A 15,833-nucleotide genomic window follows, 5' to 3' on the forward strand; every position below is an offset into this window, starting at 1 on the left:
CGTCAGTACAACATTTCACTTCCTGGATTTCACAGGTATGACACACCCATAGAGATAGATAGAGTAGTCATCATGGACATTACCACTGAGGGATTCCACCATGCTTACGCCATTTTAAAGTAGTCAAAGTAACCTAGTCAACTGGGTGGGGATTCCTATGGGTTGTAGCCTCAATGGCGCTGCTCATGCGTTCACCGACGATACAATAGCACAGATATAGATGAGTCCTCTATCTATCTCTATGGACACACCTGAGCATTTTGTTTAAGTTAAATTGTTGGCATTTCTTGCGAATGAAAACACCCAACATAGCTGAGTGATTTAATCGCGTGAGGCACGCTGTTTACTTGGATTTTAAACAAGGAGCGCAGAAATAAGATTATAGCCTATCTTGTTTGTTTTTAAGCAAAATACATACGTATTGCTATAACCCGTGTTGTCGGTCGACTTTTGAACTAATTTCATGTCGCACGTTCTGTGTTGGGGAAATTCGTGGAATATCGGTTTGTTTGAAATTAAATAAGACATTTTGGAGACGGAATGGGCGTTGAACCTTTGTCCAAATATTGTTTATAGGAGTAATTCACACGGAAACCGAGAGGAAACATAAAACAACACTTGACTGTATTTACCTTCGTTGTGTCGTAGGCTATTGTTCGGTAGGCTACGTCTTTCAAGTAACGGCAATAATGACGGCTCTGTGTATTTGGTCATTATTAGGATCCGCGCTGTTGCTCCTGTCAATAGTCTGCCAAGACAACGCACAGGTTACAAATGGAGAAGACTGCGCCGGGAATTTCAATGTGGGCAATGAAAACTTTGTGCTAGACACTGAAGACTCTGTCAAAGTAGGAGCCAGTTTCATCTCGTCCCCAACTGTAACCCAAGCTGAAGACTGTGTTGACCATTGTTGCCAAGACCCTAATTGCAACTTGGCTCTGATTGAGAATGGTGCAGAGAAAGGCTCGGTTAAAACATGTTTTCTGTTTAACTGCCTGTACAAGAGAGAGTATGTCTGCAGGTTTGTGAACAAAGTGGGATTCACAAATTACATTTTGGACTCAGTCTATGAAGATTACCTGGGAGGACCTGAAAGCACCCGTGGTAAGATCAAGACTCGACTCACTCCAGTTACAGGTAGTCATTGATTTATAGTCTTGTAGGCCTACGGACCAGTTTCCCAGATACACATTAATAAGCATAGTCCTGGGCCAAGCATGTTTAATGTCGATTTAAATCGGCAATCAGGAGTTGAAACAATAGAGTATAGTCCCCGCCTCTGTTCCACTAACAAGCAGGAGAAATGGAGCCACTCTCAAATTCATAGACAGAGCTATGGATGCAAGGTGACCAGCCATGATATCAACGTTTATAGTTTGTATCATGTTTTGAGGCTATACAGGGTTGGTTTGCATTTACTTTGTATACAAACATTGTAGTAAAACATGCTTATATTTTGGGTTCTGATCGGTTACAACAGTTGACCTAAGCTCATGAGGTATTTTTAAGTTGTGTTCTTCAAGAGTCAATTCATATTATTAATTTATGTCCAAAAATAGATATATCTATTGCAGATTGCCCATTTTTAAAGATATTTTTCGTCCAGTACTATAGGCTAAATCTAGAAACCAGCCCATCAAAGCCCATTCTTACTGATAATTACTAATACTAACCCCAATGTTATCCACCCCATCTCCTGCTTGTGTCCTACTGTGATTTCTTTAGTGTGTGTTTGGTGCTGGGACAGGAAAAAATTAAGAATCTCAGTGCAAATAGACTTAGTATTATTACGATTGTTTTGATGGTAATTATTTTGCTGATTGGTATGGCTGCTCTCAGATGATGAGGATAAGTTCCCCACTGCCAAAGCGGGCCGGGACATTGTGGTCCAACCCAACGACACGGTGACATTGAATGGCATTGAGAGCTGGGATGACAAAGTGATAACTAACTACAAGTGGAGCCTTGTGAAGGGGGACAACACGGTGGAAATTACGGTGAGGGCATCAACCGTCATCACCCTCATAATAATGTTACACTTTATTGTCCCAGAGGGGAAATAGTCTTGGGAACGTAGTATTGCTGGATAAAAAAATGAGTACTATACATGACACGCTCAACACATACTCATCATCATCATACCCTCCTTTTCTTCATTAGCCTATGTGTTGTTCAGAACAGTGCTTCAGGTTTTAATGGTGTGGTCTTGCTGCATGGTAAAAATACAGAATTAATGTGCACATTTGCCTTCAAAGTCTTTTGAGTTTAATAATCTGAATAAACACACTGATCAAGCATTGGTCCAGCTTAAATGCTTGTTTTCATATATATATATATATGGATGGATGGATGGATGGATGGATGGATGGATGGATGGATAGATAGATAGAAATGTGAAAGTCAGGTGCGGGCACAGTTGTATTTTTCTCTTATCCTTTTTCTTCCAGAAAACGGACCTGAAGGATCAGGTGATGCTGAGCAACCTGAAACCTGGGATGTACATCTTCCAGCTAAAGGTCACCGACTCCAGCAACCAGTCAGCCATGGATCAGATCTCCGTCCTCGTCCTCACTCCAGAACAGTCTGAGGGTGAGTACTGAATTGTGGTCATGTGTAATGTCCATGTTAAACACTTTGTGTATGTGTTTCAAAGCTGTCGATAACTAGGTTTCCAGCCAACCATTTTTATGTCGGATAAAAAACAGGCCTGATGGAAACAGAATATTTGTCGGTAAACTTTCCAAATGTCGACAAAACAAAACATTAGACAAGGTGCGTCGTTAAAATGTATTTTGTGAGAAATGTCGGAAATACTTCTATGCGCAAATATTGATATAATAAGCATCATATGGAAGTAAACTTGTAGTCACACGATATGTTGTGTGGTCCGGTCCTCCCACTACGACTCGGGAAAGCATGCAGTTTATTAGGCTCCCGAGTGGCGCAGCGGTCTAAGACACTGCATCGCAGTGCAATAGGTGTCACTGCAGTCCGGGGTAGGCCGTCATTGTAAATAAGAGTTTGTTCTTAACTGATTTGCCTAGTTAAATAAATAAATTAGGCTACAGATGAAATAAGTTATGAACTTCACAGGGGTGTGAAAGTGCAAGGTGATGAGCTTGATGGTCCCTTCTAATAAATATTGAGGTTCTGATTCTGGTGACATGATGATCGATGCTTGGCTGTCATTTGACAAATTTAAAATAATGTTTTGTCCATAATAATCTCATGTAGGCTATACCCACACTAGCTGCAATCTGTTGGCTGGAGCGCACCTGCTAATACCAGAGTGGGAACACTCGCTTTATAACACAATTTCCTTTTTGTATGAGAACCATCAGTAGAGTTGAAAATGTGATGGAAACCCATTTAACTTGTATTTTTTAGTAGGTACATGGGAATTTAACTTCAAAAGTCATTTTTATGTGCGCTATGTCATCATGCACAGCCTTTTATTTGCCACAAGTCAATTGGATGGAAACTCATCTCTGGTAGGGAAAGTGCAAGTTTTTATTTTAAAATATTCACATGAAAATCTTTTGCCAATTTAGATAGAATCCTAGCTGTAGACCCCAAAATGTAATGGTTTTAGCTAGTTTAAATGTAAGCGGTCCCCCAAGGAGGATGGACTATAGCTTGCCTGTCACTGACACACTATAGCTCAGTTGGTATGTAGCATGGTGCTTGCAACGCCAGGATAGTGGGTTTGATTCCTGGGACCACCTGTAAAATCTATGCACGCATGACGGCAAGTAGCTTTGGATAAAAGGTGTCTGCTAAATTGCATATATTATATATTCCACAAGAACGACCATATAGCTTGCCGGTCTGTACAAAAAAGGTTGAGAAACACTATTCCAGCACACTAGCTTTGTGGATTGATGCACCAATGATATCTTTAATGAACAAAAATATAAACTCAACATGTAAAGTGTTTCATAAGCTGAAATAAAATATCCCAGAAAGTTTCCAAATTTTCCAAAAGCTTATTTATCTAAAAATAATTAAACAAATGTCTTTATATTCCTGTTAGAGAGCATTTCTCCTTTGCCAAGATAATCCATCCACCTGACAGGTGTGGCATATCAAGAAGCTGATTAAACAGCATGATCATTACACAGGTGCACCTTGTACTGGGGACAAAAGGACACTCTAAAATATGCAGATTTGTCACACAACACAATGACACAGATGTCTCAAGTTTTGAGGGAGCATGCAATTGGCATGCTGACTGCAGGAATGTCTACCAGAGTTGTTGCCAAATAATTTAATGTTAATTTCTCAACCATAAGCTGCCTCCAACGTTGTTTTAGAGAATTTGGCAGTACGTCCAACTGGCCTTAGACGCAGACCACGTGTAACCACGCCAGCCCATGACCTCCACATCTGGCTTCTTCACCTGTGGGGTTGTCTGAAACCAGACAGCTGATGAAACTGAGGAGTATTTCTGTCTGTAATAAAGTCATTTTTGGGGGTTAAAATCATTCTGATTGGCTGCGTCCCTGCCCAGTCATGTGAAATCCATGGATTAGGGCATAATTCATTTATTTGATTTGTCTGGTTTTCTTATGAACTGTAACTCAGTAAAATTGTTGCATGTTGTGTTAATATTGTTGTTCAGTATAAATTAATGTCATCCTTTGAACTACTCCTAGACAAACCTGGTCTTTGGTTTCCTGATTACCAGTTTACTAAGTATAGTCCTCTACCCTGCAGGAGGTTAGGATTGGTGCCACACACACACACCATTTTAATGTGGATCATGTGTAAGCAAAAGTTTACATGAAGGCAGGGCCTTTTTTTGTTTCTGGTTAACATGGGCTTGGGTTTTAGTTAAAGACATTTTTTAAATTTTATTCACGCTTGAGCCAAACAACTTCGATACAGTACTTCAATTGCAATCAACATCATTAGGTGCTCTCAATGGTTTGTGAATAAAATAGATTATTTTTGACCATTTTTAAGTGAAGCTCGTAGCTTTAAAAACATGTGTACTTGACACCCAACACAAGGAGATAACCGTGTGACCACTCCCCTGCTAAGCTAGGATGAGAACAGGTCTGGCGTGATTCACAGTTGAGTCATATCAGACAGTTTCCCAGGTGAGACCACAGACAGACAGACAGAATGGCATTCACACAGACAGGTACACGCACAGACAGACAGAGACAAAGGTTGACTAGGGTGCCCTTACACAACCCTCTACTTTACTACCGATAGGAGTGGAAAAGTTTATTGGCCCAGCCCACCTTGAATGTTCCACAGAATGTTGTGTTGCTAATTCCAATGAAAAAGTTATGTCACAGACCGGGAGAGAGATTTCTGGGAGTTTTGGAACATGAAATGGGGAAATTGTTTACAAATAGGTCATGTTTGTATCTTGGTAGAAAAAAAGCTGGAAACTTTACTGAGTACAGCAAAGGAAAAGCGGGAAGCCCCCAAAACAGAGTGCCAACAGACAGTAGACCAGTGCTAATAGATAGCAGAACTACACAGTAGATGCCACTGCAGGAAGAGCCAAGATGGCCATGCATGGGTTCCAGTGAAATAAATGTTACAAATACAAAACCGTTGTGCAGAGTCATAGCAACTACTACAACCTATCTGGCCCTTTTGAATAACAATTCCCTGTAGTGGAAAGACTTTCTCCAGAGCTTGGGACTACGTTTCTATCTGCAAAAAGATGATTCTGAAATAATTATCTTTCAAGTTCTGAACCCTCATTGGTTTTATTAGTGTCAGCAATTTTGGTCTTGTATTCTTTTGAACTTAACGTGAATTGTGGTATTTAGAGTACTATTATAGTTAGAGAACATTGAACGGAACAAGACTGTCAATAGAACCTTGTAGTCCTAAGCTCTCGAGCTCATAAATGTAAGGAATTCTATTGAATATAGTAACCCACTATATATACATACACACACTGCAATATCCCAAGTGTATCGCTTTGTCCTCAGATCTATGGCCCCTATCACCTTATTTGTGTACTCCTGCTGTATCAGCTAAAAGTCATTTGTATGTGTGCTATCACTTAGCGGTTTATCTGAGGTAGACAGTAACTGTCCGCAGGCTTACTGGGTAGGAAGCTCCTCTTTATCTCTCACTGCTGAATCATTGACTTGATGAGGGTCCATAGCCTCTTTCAAATGTTGACAAACTGTTCTTCCACACATTGTCATCTGGGTTGAGTCAGTAAGGGCACACACAGAAATGTTTTGCAAAGTCTTATGAAAATTTAAGGCTTCTTATTGGACAAGTCCAGGTAGTCCCTCTTTCAGTCCTTTTTTTCTCCTGTATGATGCCGAATGAGTGCAACCTATGTCATGTGATGGGTTGGGCCAACACTTGGTTGGTTGCTATTATGAGGTTGGATAGAATAGATTAATTCATTGTTGCGTTCACATCACTCCATCATAGCTGTGCTGAGTGACCGGTCCAATATGGTAACAAGTGGAAATGCCGGATTAATTCATGTTCAGTGTTAGCCCCTATTCAAGTCAGTTTTGTTGAACGCCTTTGGAAATCCGAACAGTTCCCTTCCACCTATAAATCTGAAATGATTAAATGGGTATAAGATATATATATATATGAAAATTCCACCAAGCCTATCAAAAGGAAGGGTAAAGCAATGACTATCTTTTAAACCTATCCGATTCCTTCATATTTCCCCAGAGTGCCTAGGAATATGGGCTAGGCCACTAGGGCCTGATTTGGAATTCGTAAAGCTATTATGCCTGGCTTCTGTCACGTGCTAGTCACAGGCCTGGGCAATTCCAGTCCTCAGGGGCCTGATTGGTGTTACACTTTAACCCCCATCCCTAGCAAACACACCTGATTTAAACTAATTGTATTTTTAACTGAAGATCATGATTAGTTGATTATTGGAGTCAGGTGTGTTAGCTGGGGCTGGGGCAAAAGTGTGACACCAATCAGGCCCCCGAGGACTGGAATTGCCCAGGCCTGCGGCAGGTAGCCTAGTGGTTAGAGCGTTGGGCCAGTAACCGAAAGGTTGTTAGATCGAATCCCCGAGCTGACAAGGTAAACATCTGTCGTTCTACCCCTGAACAAGGCAGTTAACCTACTGTTCCTAGGCCGTCATTGTAAAAAGCCTAGCTAAATACATTAAAAAATATATATATCTTTTTTCAATCAGTTCCCCGAGGACTGGAGTTTCCCAGGCCTGTAGCTAGTGCCTTGTTGGTTGTCACACTCCCCTTGAGTCCTTTGTTGTCTAATACATCCCTCCCACTCATGAGGGCCAGACAATGGTGTATGTCTTTATTGAGTGGGAGGGGCACACCTGGAGGGGCACACCTGGAGGGGCACAGCTGGCACACCTGGTCTGAAATGATTGAAACCCTTGATTAAAGATGCAATAATGACCTGTATAAAATAAATTATTCAAATACTGATCTCAAACATTTTGGACCCCCACTATATGTTCTATACATTTCTATCTCAACGTTCTCTAACGATGACTCTCCTGAACACACCCTTGTTGACATTCCACCATGAGCCTAAACGGTGTGCATGGGTAAATGTAAGGATACGGTCACAGACCTCCTCTAATGGTGGCATTGGTGTCCTGTTGGTTGCAATAAGCATTTTATGGTTGTAGATTTAAAGGGAAGCACCAACACTGTGTACTGTAGAGCTACAGTATAATGTTAAACTGTTTAGCTGCTCAGGTTGCTGGACTTTGGATAAAAACAACTTTGTTGACGTGTGTTAAAGGAATAGTACACTCAAAATACACATTGGCGTGAATTTCTACTTACCTTGGCTGTTGTCGACTGACGGAGGGCCTAGACAGTTTTGCATTATGGTAAAACTGAGGGATCCATTATCACGAATAGCTTATATAAATTGCAGGTGCAATACATTCACATTACAGCCATGCTATGTAAAGCATAGATCATTTACCTATGTATCTCATGTAAAGTTGTAAAAAAAAAAAAGAAGAAATTTAATCAAACCAATATTAACCCTCCATAATCATCTCTGACTTGTCTGTCTGCTTGGCCAGGTCACTGTCTGGTCCCCAAAAAGGTGGGTCACTGTCGAGGAGCCTTCCCTAGGTGGCACTACAACGGTGCGTCAGAGAAGTGCGAGGAGTTCACCTTCGGGGGCTGCAAGGGGAACCGCAACAACTACCTCTCCCAGCAGGAGTGCTCCGACGCCTGCCACGGCGTGTCAGGTACAATGAGATGGAGCCGACTGTCTGTAGCCGACTGTCTGTAGCCGACTGTCTGTAGCCGACTGACTGTATGCCTGCCAGCTGTCTTTTCATATTCTCTCTTGCAAGTTGAATCTATTGTCTCTCGTTTTCATCCTACAGCTGTGTCAGGAAGAAGTATTGGCGTGCCTACTGAAGGTGAGTAATGCTAACATGCACATTTATGGGTGCATAAACACTTCACAATATAAACACTATACACAACGAAAACACTATTCACCATATAAAAAGGTGAATGAACTGTGTTTACTTGCATGCGTACATACTATCCACCACATCTCCGTTAAGTAAGTGTGTGTGTGGTTTAGGGGAGGTTTGTGGCTCCCCCTGTAACTCCGGTCAGTTTACTTGTGACAACGGCTGCTGTCTGGATGAAGTCCTGGAGTGTGACACGGTGGCTCAGTGCAGCGACGGCTCTGACGAGGCATCCTGCGACAAACGTGAGTCCACACACAAACATACACACAGCAGTTTTTACTTAAATGGCTACACGGACTGAGTTTACCTTTTTGTATTTTAATTATTTTCTTGCACTGTCTATGCACACTCACAGGACTCTACACACTCACGCACACTGACCTCTCTCTCACACACAACATGCACACACATTTATACTGACTCTACAGACAGACAGGCAGACAGACAGGCAGACAGACAGACAGGCAGACAGACAGACAGACAGACAGACAGACAGACAGACAGACAGACAGACAGACAGACAGGCAGACAGACAGGCAGACAGGCAGGCAGGCAGGCAGGCAGGCAGGCACGGTGCTGCTACTCTGTTTATCATATCCTGATGCCAATATCTATACATATCTACCTATATCAGTCCAATATCCCTGCACATTGTAAATATGGTATTGGAGCTGACTTACCCTGTATACTCTATAGCTTCTTACTTACTTGTGTGTTTTTGTTCTACCTTATGTTATTTGTAGTGCTACATTAATATTGTTTACTGCAGTGTTGTTGGATTTAGAGTTTGCAAGAAAGCCATTTCTCTGTACTTGTGCACGTGACATTAACTTGAAACTTATCAACTGCAATGAAAACAAGGAAGTCTGCTAAGTCTCAAGTCACTTTACCTCACACATGATCAAAAACATCTTAGTTTTAGACCATCCATAAAGAGTGACTCTTAAAAGATTGCTGAGGTACTCTTCATGAATACAACAAACTTTCAAATGTTCCCATGCTGTGTTTGTACATGAGCATACATAATATGATGCTTGTTTTGGCAGTGAACCAGACCTTCACTCGTCTGCTGAACATTGATGTGGACAAAAGTAGGGGTGAGTTGATTTTGATTTTCACACCCAAGCTTACTATAGCCCCTTATAAACCCTTACCAAAGCAATACCATTTATCCTACTACAGCCCTAGCACCCATACCTCGACCCTATTTACCAGTCACAACTCTAGTGTGCTTACTATAGTCCCAGCCCTAGATGACCTGCCCAATCCTAGTTCCCCTACTACAGTCACAACCCAAGTATCTAGTCCACACAGTCCTGTAGTGGACAATACCTTTATCACATCTCTGTCTGTCTGTTGCTCTCTCTCAGCACGCTGCACCGAGACCCCCAGGACGGGGCCGTGCCGCGCCAGCCACTCCCACTGGTACTATGACCCGCTCAACAGGAAGTGCCATCGCTTCACATACGGTGGCTGTGACGGCAACGACAACAACTTTGACGTGGAGGAGAGCTGCAAAGAGACCTGCAAGGGCGTGACTGGTACAGAACTCTAGGCCTGTATTCAGTCTCCGAGTAGGAGTGCTGGAGTAGGATCAGTTTAGCCTTTTAGATCATAATGATTAAGATTAGGAGGACCTGATCCTAGATCCTGGGCGGCAGGTAGCCTAGGGGTTAGAGCGTTGGTCTCGTAACCAAAAGGTTGCAAGATCGAATCCCCGAGCTGACAAGGTAAAAAATCTGTCGTTCTGCCCCTGAACAAGGCAGTTAACCCACTAGGCCCACTAGGCCACTAACCCACTAGGCCGTCATTGAAAATAATAATTTTCTTAACTGACTTGCCTAGTTAAATAAAGGTTAAATAAAATCAGCACTCCTACTTTGAGACACTCTTTGAACAACTGAGCTACAGTTTAGGGCTGCGTTCAGCAAAATGTTATGGAATGTTCAGATGTTAAAAGACAAAAATATATTATTTTCAACTGATCGCCATGTAGAGGAAGGAATCATGTCAGTTCTATTTATGGTAGTTCTATCTGCAACAGTTAGTACTTTGCAGCTGTATTGTTCAACGTAGTGCTATTTTGATCTACTGTATTTATTTCAGGTCTGTCTCTGTGTGGTCAAGCAAACGTTTTCAAAGGCTTTGAGGTCAAGCAACATGGACCATTTATTCTTAATGGCTGGGTGTCTTTTTCTCTATAGAACATGACGTGTTTGCAAGGGGAATGTTTGAACGCTACGGGGAAGAGGAAAGTGAGTCCGGTAAGAACCTGTCTGTCTATACCTCCCTCCTCCGGGAGTTAGAACCCGTCTGTCTATACCTCCCTCCTCCGGGAGTTAGAACCCGTCTGTCTATACCTCCCTCCTCCGGGAGTTAGAACCCGTCTGTCTATACCTCCCTCCTCCGGGAGTTAGAACCCGTCTGTCTATACCTCCCTCCTCCGGGAGTTAGAACCCGTCTGTCTATACCTCCCTCCTCCGGGAGTTAGAACCCGTCTGTCTATACACAGTGCTTGACTTGGGTGGGAGGTCACTGGAGCTGAGTACCAGCACCTCAAATGTTCTACTGATTGAGCTCCGGTTCCTCTTATAGAATATTGGCTCAAAGGTATTGTGGAGCTTCTACACCTAAACATAAACAGTACTGGAACCTTTTTCAGTCCATGTCGAGCACTGTATATCTCCGCCACTGTCATCTCTTGTTAGTGGAAAAACATGCAAAAAGTTTGTCAGTTGGTCTGCCTTGTTGTGCTTTCTCAGCATTCTCTAGTGTACATAGCCAGATTGTATTCCATATACAGTGGGGACATTTGGGCTACATCACTTTTCAAGAGGAAAGCCCAGAATCTTCCCCTGATCTGTTTAGTTGTCGAAACCAGTGGTTCTCACATGATTCTTCTCACCTAGCACCAATACATCTCATTCAATTATTGGCTTGAAAAGTTGAATCGGGTGTGTTATTGCAGGTCTGGAACAAAATCCTGTGAGAACCACTGGTTTAGACGACTAAACGCTGGTCTAAACCATCATTTAGTTTGAATGCTTCTGTTCCTCCAGGCTCCATCGCTATAGCTATAGTGTTAGCGGTAGCCATCATGGCGGTGCTGGCTGCCCTGGGTTACTGCTTCCTGAAGCATAGGAAGGACCGTTCGCAGCACCAGCCCGTGGCCACCAACGTCCCCCATGTTGCTTTCGAAGAACGAGACACCCTGGTTTACAACACCACCACCAAGCCTGTCTGAACCAATTAGCACCTGCCTGGCTTTCAGGACCTCGTTTTATTGTGTTCATGCGTATACACTGACCTAACCAGAGCAGGACCAGACCAATAAATACACACACTGACCTAACCAGAGTAGGACCAGACCAATAAATACACAAATCTCCCACACAGGTCTAAACTCCAGAGGCAGTCAGTAAGTGAGGAATTTAAGCAACATTTCATTTGAATAGAGCTTTGGCTCTTGCTTGGGCTCCTCCTTGGACAACCGGTTTTTGCTTTCACAGAATTTTGCAGTAAGGAGTTGATACATTAGCATGCTCTGTCACAACCATTCAGCGGAGCTTGAGTGAACGAAAAGTATGAGACATGGGCACAAATCCAAATACTATAACTGTGTGGGCTTTTATAATTGTGTTTTGTATGGAACACATTCTCAGGGGGGGAAGAATTCTGTACTAGGTTTTTCTTAAGATTTATTTTTTTCTGTAACTTTTTTAATTTTATTTATAAAATGTGATTGGTGCTGGGGTTGAGGTTTGCAGTAGGCGTTTGTTTTGTCATGAAAATTCATAAGGAATACCAGATTTAAATGTAGGTACCAATAAGTGATCTATGTACATTTTTACTTACTGAAATGATTCTGTTACTATTGTCTTTATGCACCAGCGTGTCTGTGTATTCAATTGTTATCATACTGTAATCGTTTCTTACTTTAAGCAACAACCATGACCTAGATTATAAGGTAGGTGTCTGTTTTTTAATGTTCTATGTTTTGGTTTTTAATGTTCTATGTTTTGTGTTTTCTTTTTAACTGTAATAAAATCGTAATTCCATAATAGAACGTTGTGGTGTTAATATATAATATATACAGGGCATTACATGTTTCAGTTTAGTCACTAGATGGCGATATTTCACCAATGTATGCACAATATGCCTTGTGCATCATTTGTCATCTCCAAATCAATAGACCCAAACCACTATCCATTAGTATGTCAAATTCTTTGAGTTTGATTTGGAAATTAGGAATTGCATGCCTGTGGAATATGAGTAGCCTACGTAGCTACATTGCTTGGTCCAGTCACATGCTGTCTTATAATTACGGTATATAGAGCATGGTTGGTCAATATCCTCCGAGGATATATCCTGAAAGTAATCTCTCCTTAGAGACATATTTAGTTCTGGGTGCCGATTTATTAGAGTGAAAGCAATTCAAAATTGTCAAAATAGAATTTAAATTTACTTGTATGTAACACAATCACCTACTTGTTCTGAATATGCAAACACAGTTTGGCATCCTCCCCAAATTTCATAATCAAATGCATAACAAGCCCAAATTATATTTTGCCTTCATGATTGCTTTTGGCTTAAGCTTGTGTATGCTTTCTCCTTCCAAGTGAATACTTTCCCCAAGCAATTTGAAGATTCCTGACAGGTCCTGACTTGCGTGGACCTGCCCTTAGTTTGTTTACCTCCAGAATAGGGTCACCTGTAGATGTTAGACTTCCTGCTTGGTAATGCAATCTGAGCTTGTTCAGTCTTGGTGTGTTTCTTGACTGATTCCCTGTTGGGTTATTGTTTGTCCCACTTCAGACACTGTAGCCTATTTAGCCCTTTTCACTTCCTCCAAATCCCCAGAATGAATATAAGAACTCAATAAATCTGTAATTTACAAAACATTGCCGAGGATGTTTTAGTTGCGCAATTTTATATTAACTAAGGTGTTTGGTGCAGTATTTTTCAAGTAAAAAAATGTGCGACATGTCTTTGGTAAACAAAGTCAGACTGCTGGGCAGGTCTGTGTACCTGTCTATCCTATTGAATAGAGAGGAATCACCACAGCTGTTCACCCCATGTTAGTGGGCAAATGTACATATTCAAATTAAAACCCAGCCTTCATTTACCGTGGTGAAACATGGATGTTCCAAACTCCGTTTAGACGAGAGTGACTTTATGACCAACATTATCCTATTAACAATTTCTAGTACATTTTGACACTAGAATGACTCCGTCTCACATTGATGCCACATAGGCAATTTTCGAAGGCTCTTGCTGCTTTTTAAAGGCACTCACTCTAAGGTTAGAGTAAGGGGCAAAGGTAATCTGATTGTACTGTAGATCAATGATATGTTTTAACCGTAGATGACGAACAGGGACACTGTTTTGAATCCGCGCAGCCATTTTGGAACTCAATTTAAAAAAATAAGATTCTGGAAGCTATAGAAATGCATTTATTAATGTCTAAATTTATTTTTTGACAAATATTTTCTATTTATAAAATGTTGTACTGTCCCCATTAAAATAAAGAAATACTTACAGTACCAGTCGAAAGTTTTGACACACCTACTCATTCAAGGGTTTTTCTTTATTTTTACTATTTTCTACATTGTAGAATAATAGTGAAGACATCAAAACTATGAAATAACACATGGACTCATGTAGTAACTAAAAATGTTAAATCAAACTCTATTTTAGATTTATTCAAAGTAGCCACTCTGCCTTGATAGCTTTGCACACACTTGGCATTCTCTCAACCAGCTTCACCTGGAATGCTTTTCCAACAGTCTTGAAGGAGTTCCCACATATGCTGAGCACTTGTTGGCTGCTTTTCCTTCACTCTGCGGTCCAAATCACCCCAAACCATCTCAATTGGGCTGAGTTCGGGTGATTGTGGAGACCAGGTCATCTGATGCAGCACTCAATCACTCTCCTTGGTCCAATAGCCCTTACATAGCCTGGAGGTGCGTAGGGTCATTGTCCTGTTGAAAAACAAACAATAATCCCACTAAACGCAAACCAGATGGGATGGCGTATCGCTGCAGAATGCTGTGGTAGCCATGCTGGTTAAGTGTGCCTTGAATTCTAAATAAATTCCAGACAGTGTTACCAGCAAAGCACCCCCACACCATCACACCCCTCTATGCTTGACGGTGGGAACCACACATGCAAAAATCCTCCCTTTACCTACTCTGCGTCTCACAAAGACATGGCGGTTGGAACTAAAAATCTCAAATTTGGACTCATCAGACCAAATGACAGATTTCCACCAGCCTAATATCCATTGCTCGTGTTTTTGGCCCAAGCAAGTCTCTTCTTATTATTGGTGTCTTTTTCTAGTGGTTTCTTTGCAGCAATTTGACCATGAAGGCCTGATTCACGCAGTCTCCTCTGAACAATTGATGTTGAGATGTGTCTGTTACTTGAACTCTGTGAATTATTTATTTGGGCTGCAATCTGAGGCTGGTAACTCTAATAAACTTATCCTCTTCAGCAGAGGTAACTCTGGGTCTTCCTTTCCTGTGGCGGTCCTCATGAGAGCCAGTTTCATCATAGCGCTTGATGGTTTTTGTGACTGAACTTGAAGAAACGTTCAAAGTTCTTGAAATTTGACTGACCTTCATGTCTTAAAGTAATGATGGACTGTTGTTTTTCTTTGCTTATTTAAGCTGTTCTTACCATAATATGGACTTGGTCTTTTACTAAATAGGGCTATCTCCTGTATACCATCCCTACCTTGTCACAACACAACTGATTGGAATAAACACATTAAGGAAAGAAATTCCACAAATGAACTTTTAACAATGCACACCTGTTAATCGAAATGCATTCCAGGTGACTACCTCATGAAGCTGGTTGAGAGTGGCAAGAGTGTGCTAAGCTGTCATCTGGGGAAAAGGGTGGCTACTTTGAAGAATCTAAAATATGAAATATATTTGGATTTGTTGAACACTTTTTTGGTTACTTCATGATTACATATGTGTTATTTCATTATTTTGATATCTTCACTATTATTCTACAATGTAGAAAATATACAAAAAATTAAGAAAAACCCTTGAATGAGTGGATGTGTCAACTTTTTATCTGGTACTGTACATGTGATTTTGTCCTTGAAACATTTTATTGAAATACTGCTCCTTCTGGGGAGTCCCAATATGTCCATTAAGCCTCTCATTGGCCAGTACATAGCATATGCAATCCAGGGTTTATATACATCATTGCTATAGATCTGTGGTAAGGGGCAGCTTTTAACTTGCTTCCAGTGACATGACGCGACTGTAGGCCTTCTTGCCTGAGAATAATAGTCGCAGTATGCATGATATGCTAAACAGTATATGCTTTATTCAGGAGGGGGAGTGTGTAGTGTCCATATCAATTTCCCATCCACAAGGGTCACATG

The 15,833-nt window shown here is 41.4% G+C and overlaps 1 protein-coding gene across 2 annotated transcripts; it reads left to right on the top strand.

The window, feature by feature from the left end:
• Positions 1 to 232: 232 nt before the first annotated feature.
• Positions 233 to 12,497, top strand: spint1b (serine peptidase inhibitor, Kunitz type 1 b). 2 transcript variants are annotated; one of them, XM_038968674.1, is made up of 10 exons: positions 233 to 1,137; positions 1,840 to 1,997; positions 2,448 to 2,589; positions 8,027 to 8,197; positions 8,339 to 8,374; positions 8,545 to 8,676; positions 9,481 to 9,531; positions 9,805 to 9,975; positions 10,639 to 10,698; positions 11,494 to 12,497. In XM_038968674.1, the coding sequence occupies exons 1-10, from the start codon at positions 690 to 692 to the stop codon at positions 11,676 to 11,678; spliced, it is 1,554 nt and encodes a 517-aa protein (XP_038824602.1). In that variant the 5' UTR covers positions 233 to 689; the 3' UTR covers positions 11,679 to 12,497. The 2 variants fall into 2 exon arrangements, with proteins under 2 accessions (XP_038824602.1, XP_038824603.1); XM_038968675.1 differs by having other exon boundaries at positions 233 to 1,104.
• The last annotated feature ends 3,336 nt before the right edge of the window (positions 12,498 to 15,833 follow it).

Source organism: Salvelinus namaycush, chromosome 29, assembly GCF_016432855.1.
Source record: "Salvelinus namaycush isolate Seneca chromosome 29, SaNama_1.0, whole genome shotgun sequence".
NCBI classification, from domain to species: Eukaryota; Metazoa; Chordata; class Actinopteri; order Salmoniformes; family Salmonidae; genus Salvelinus; species Salvelinus namaycush.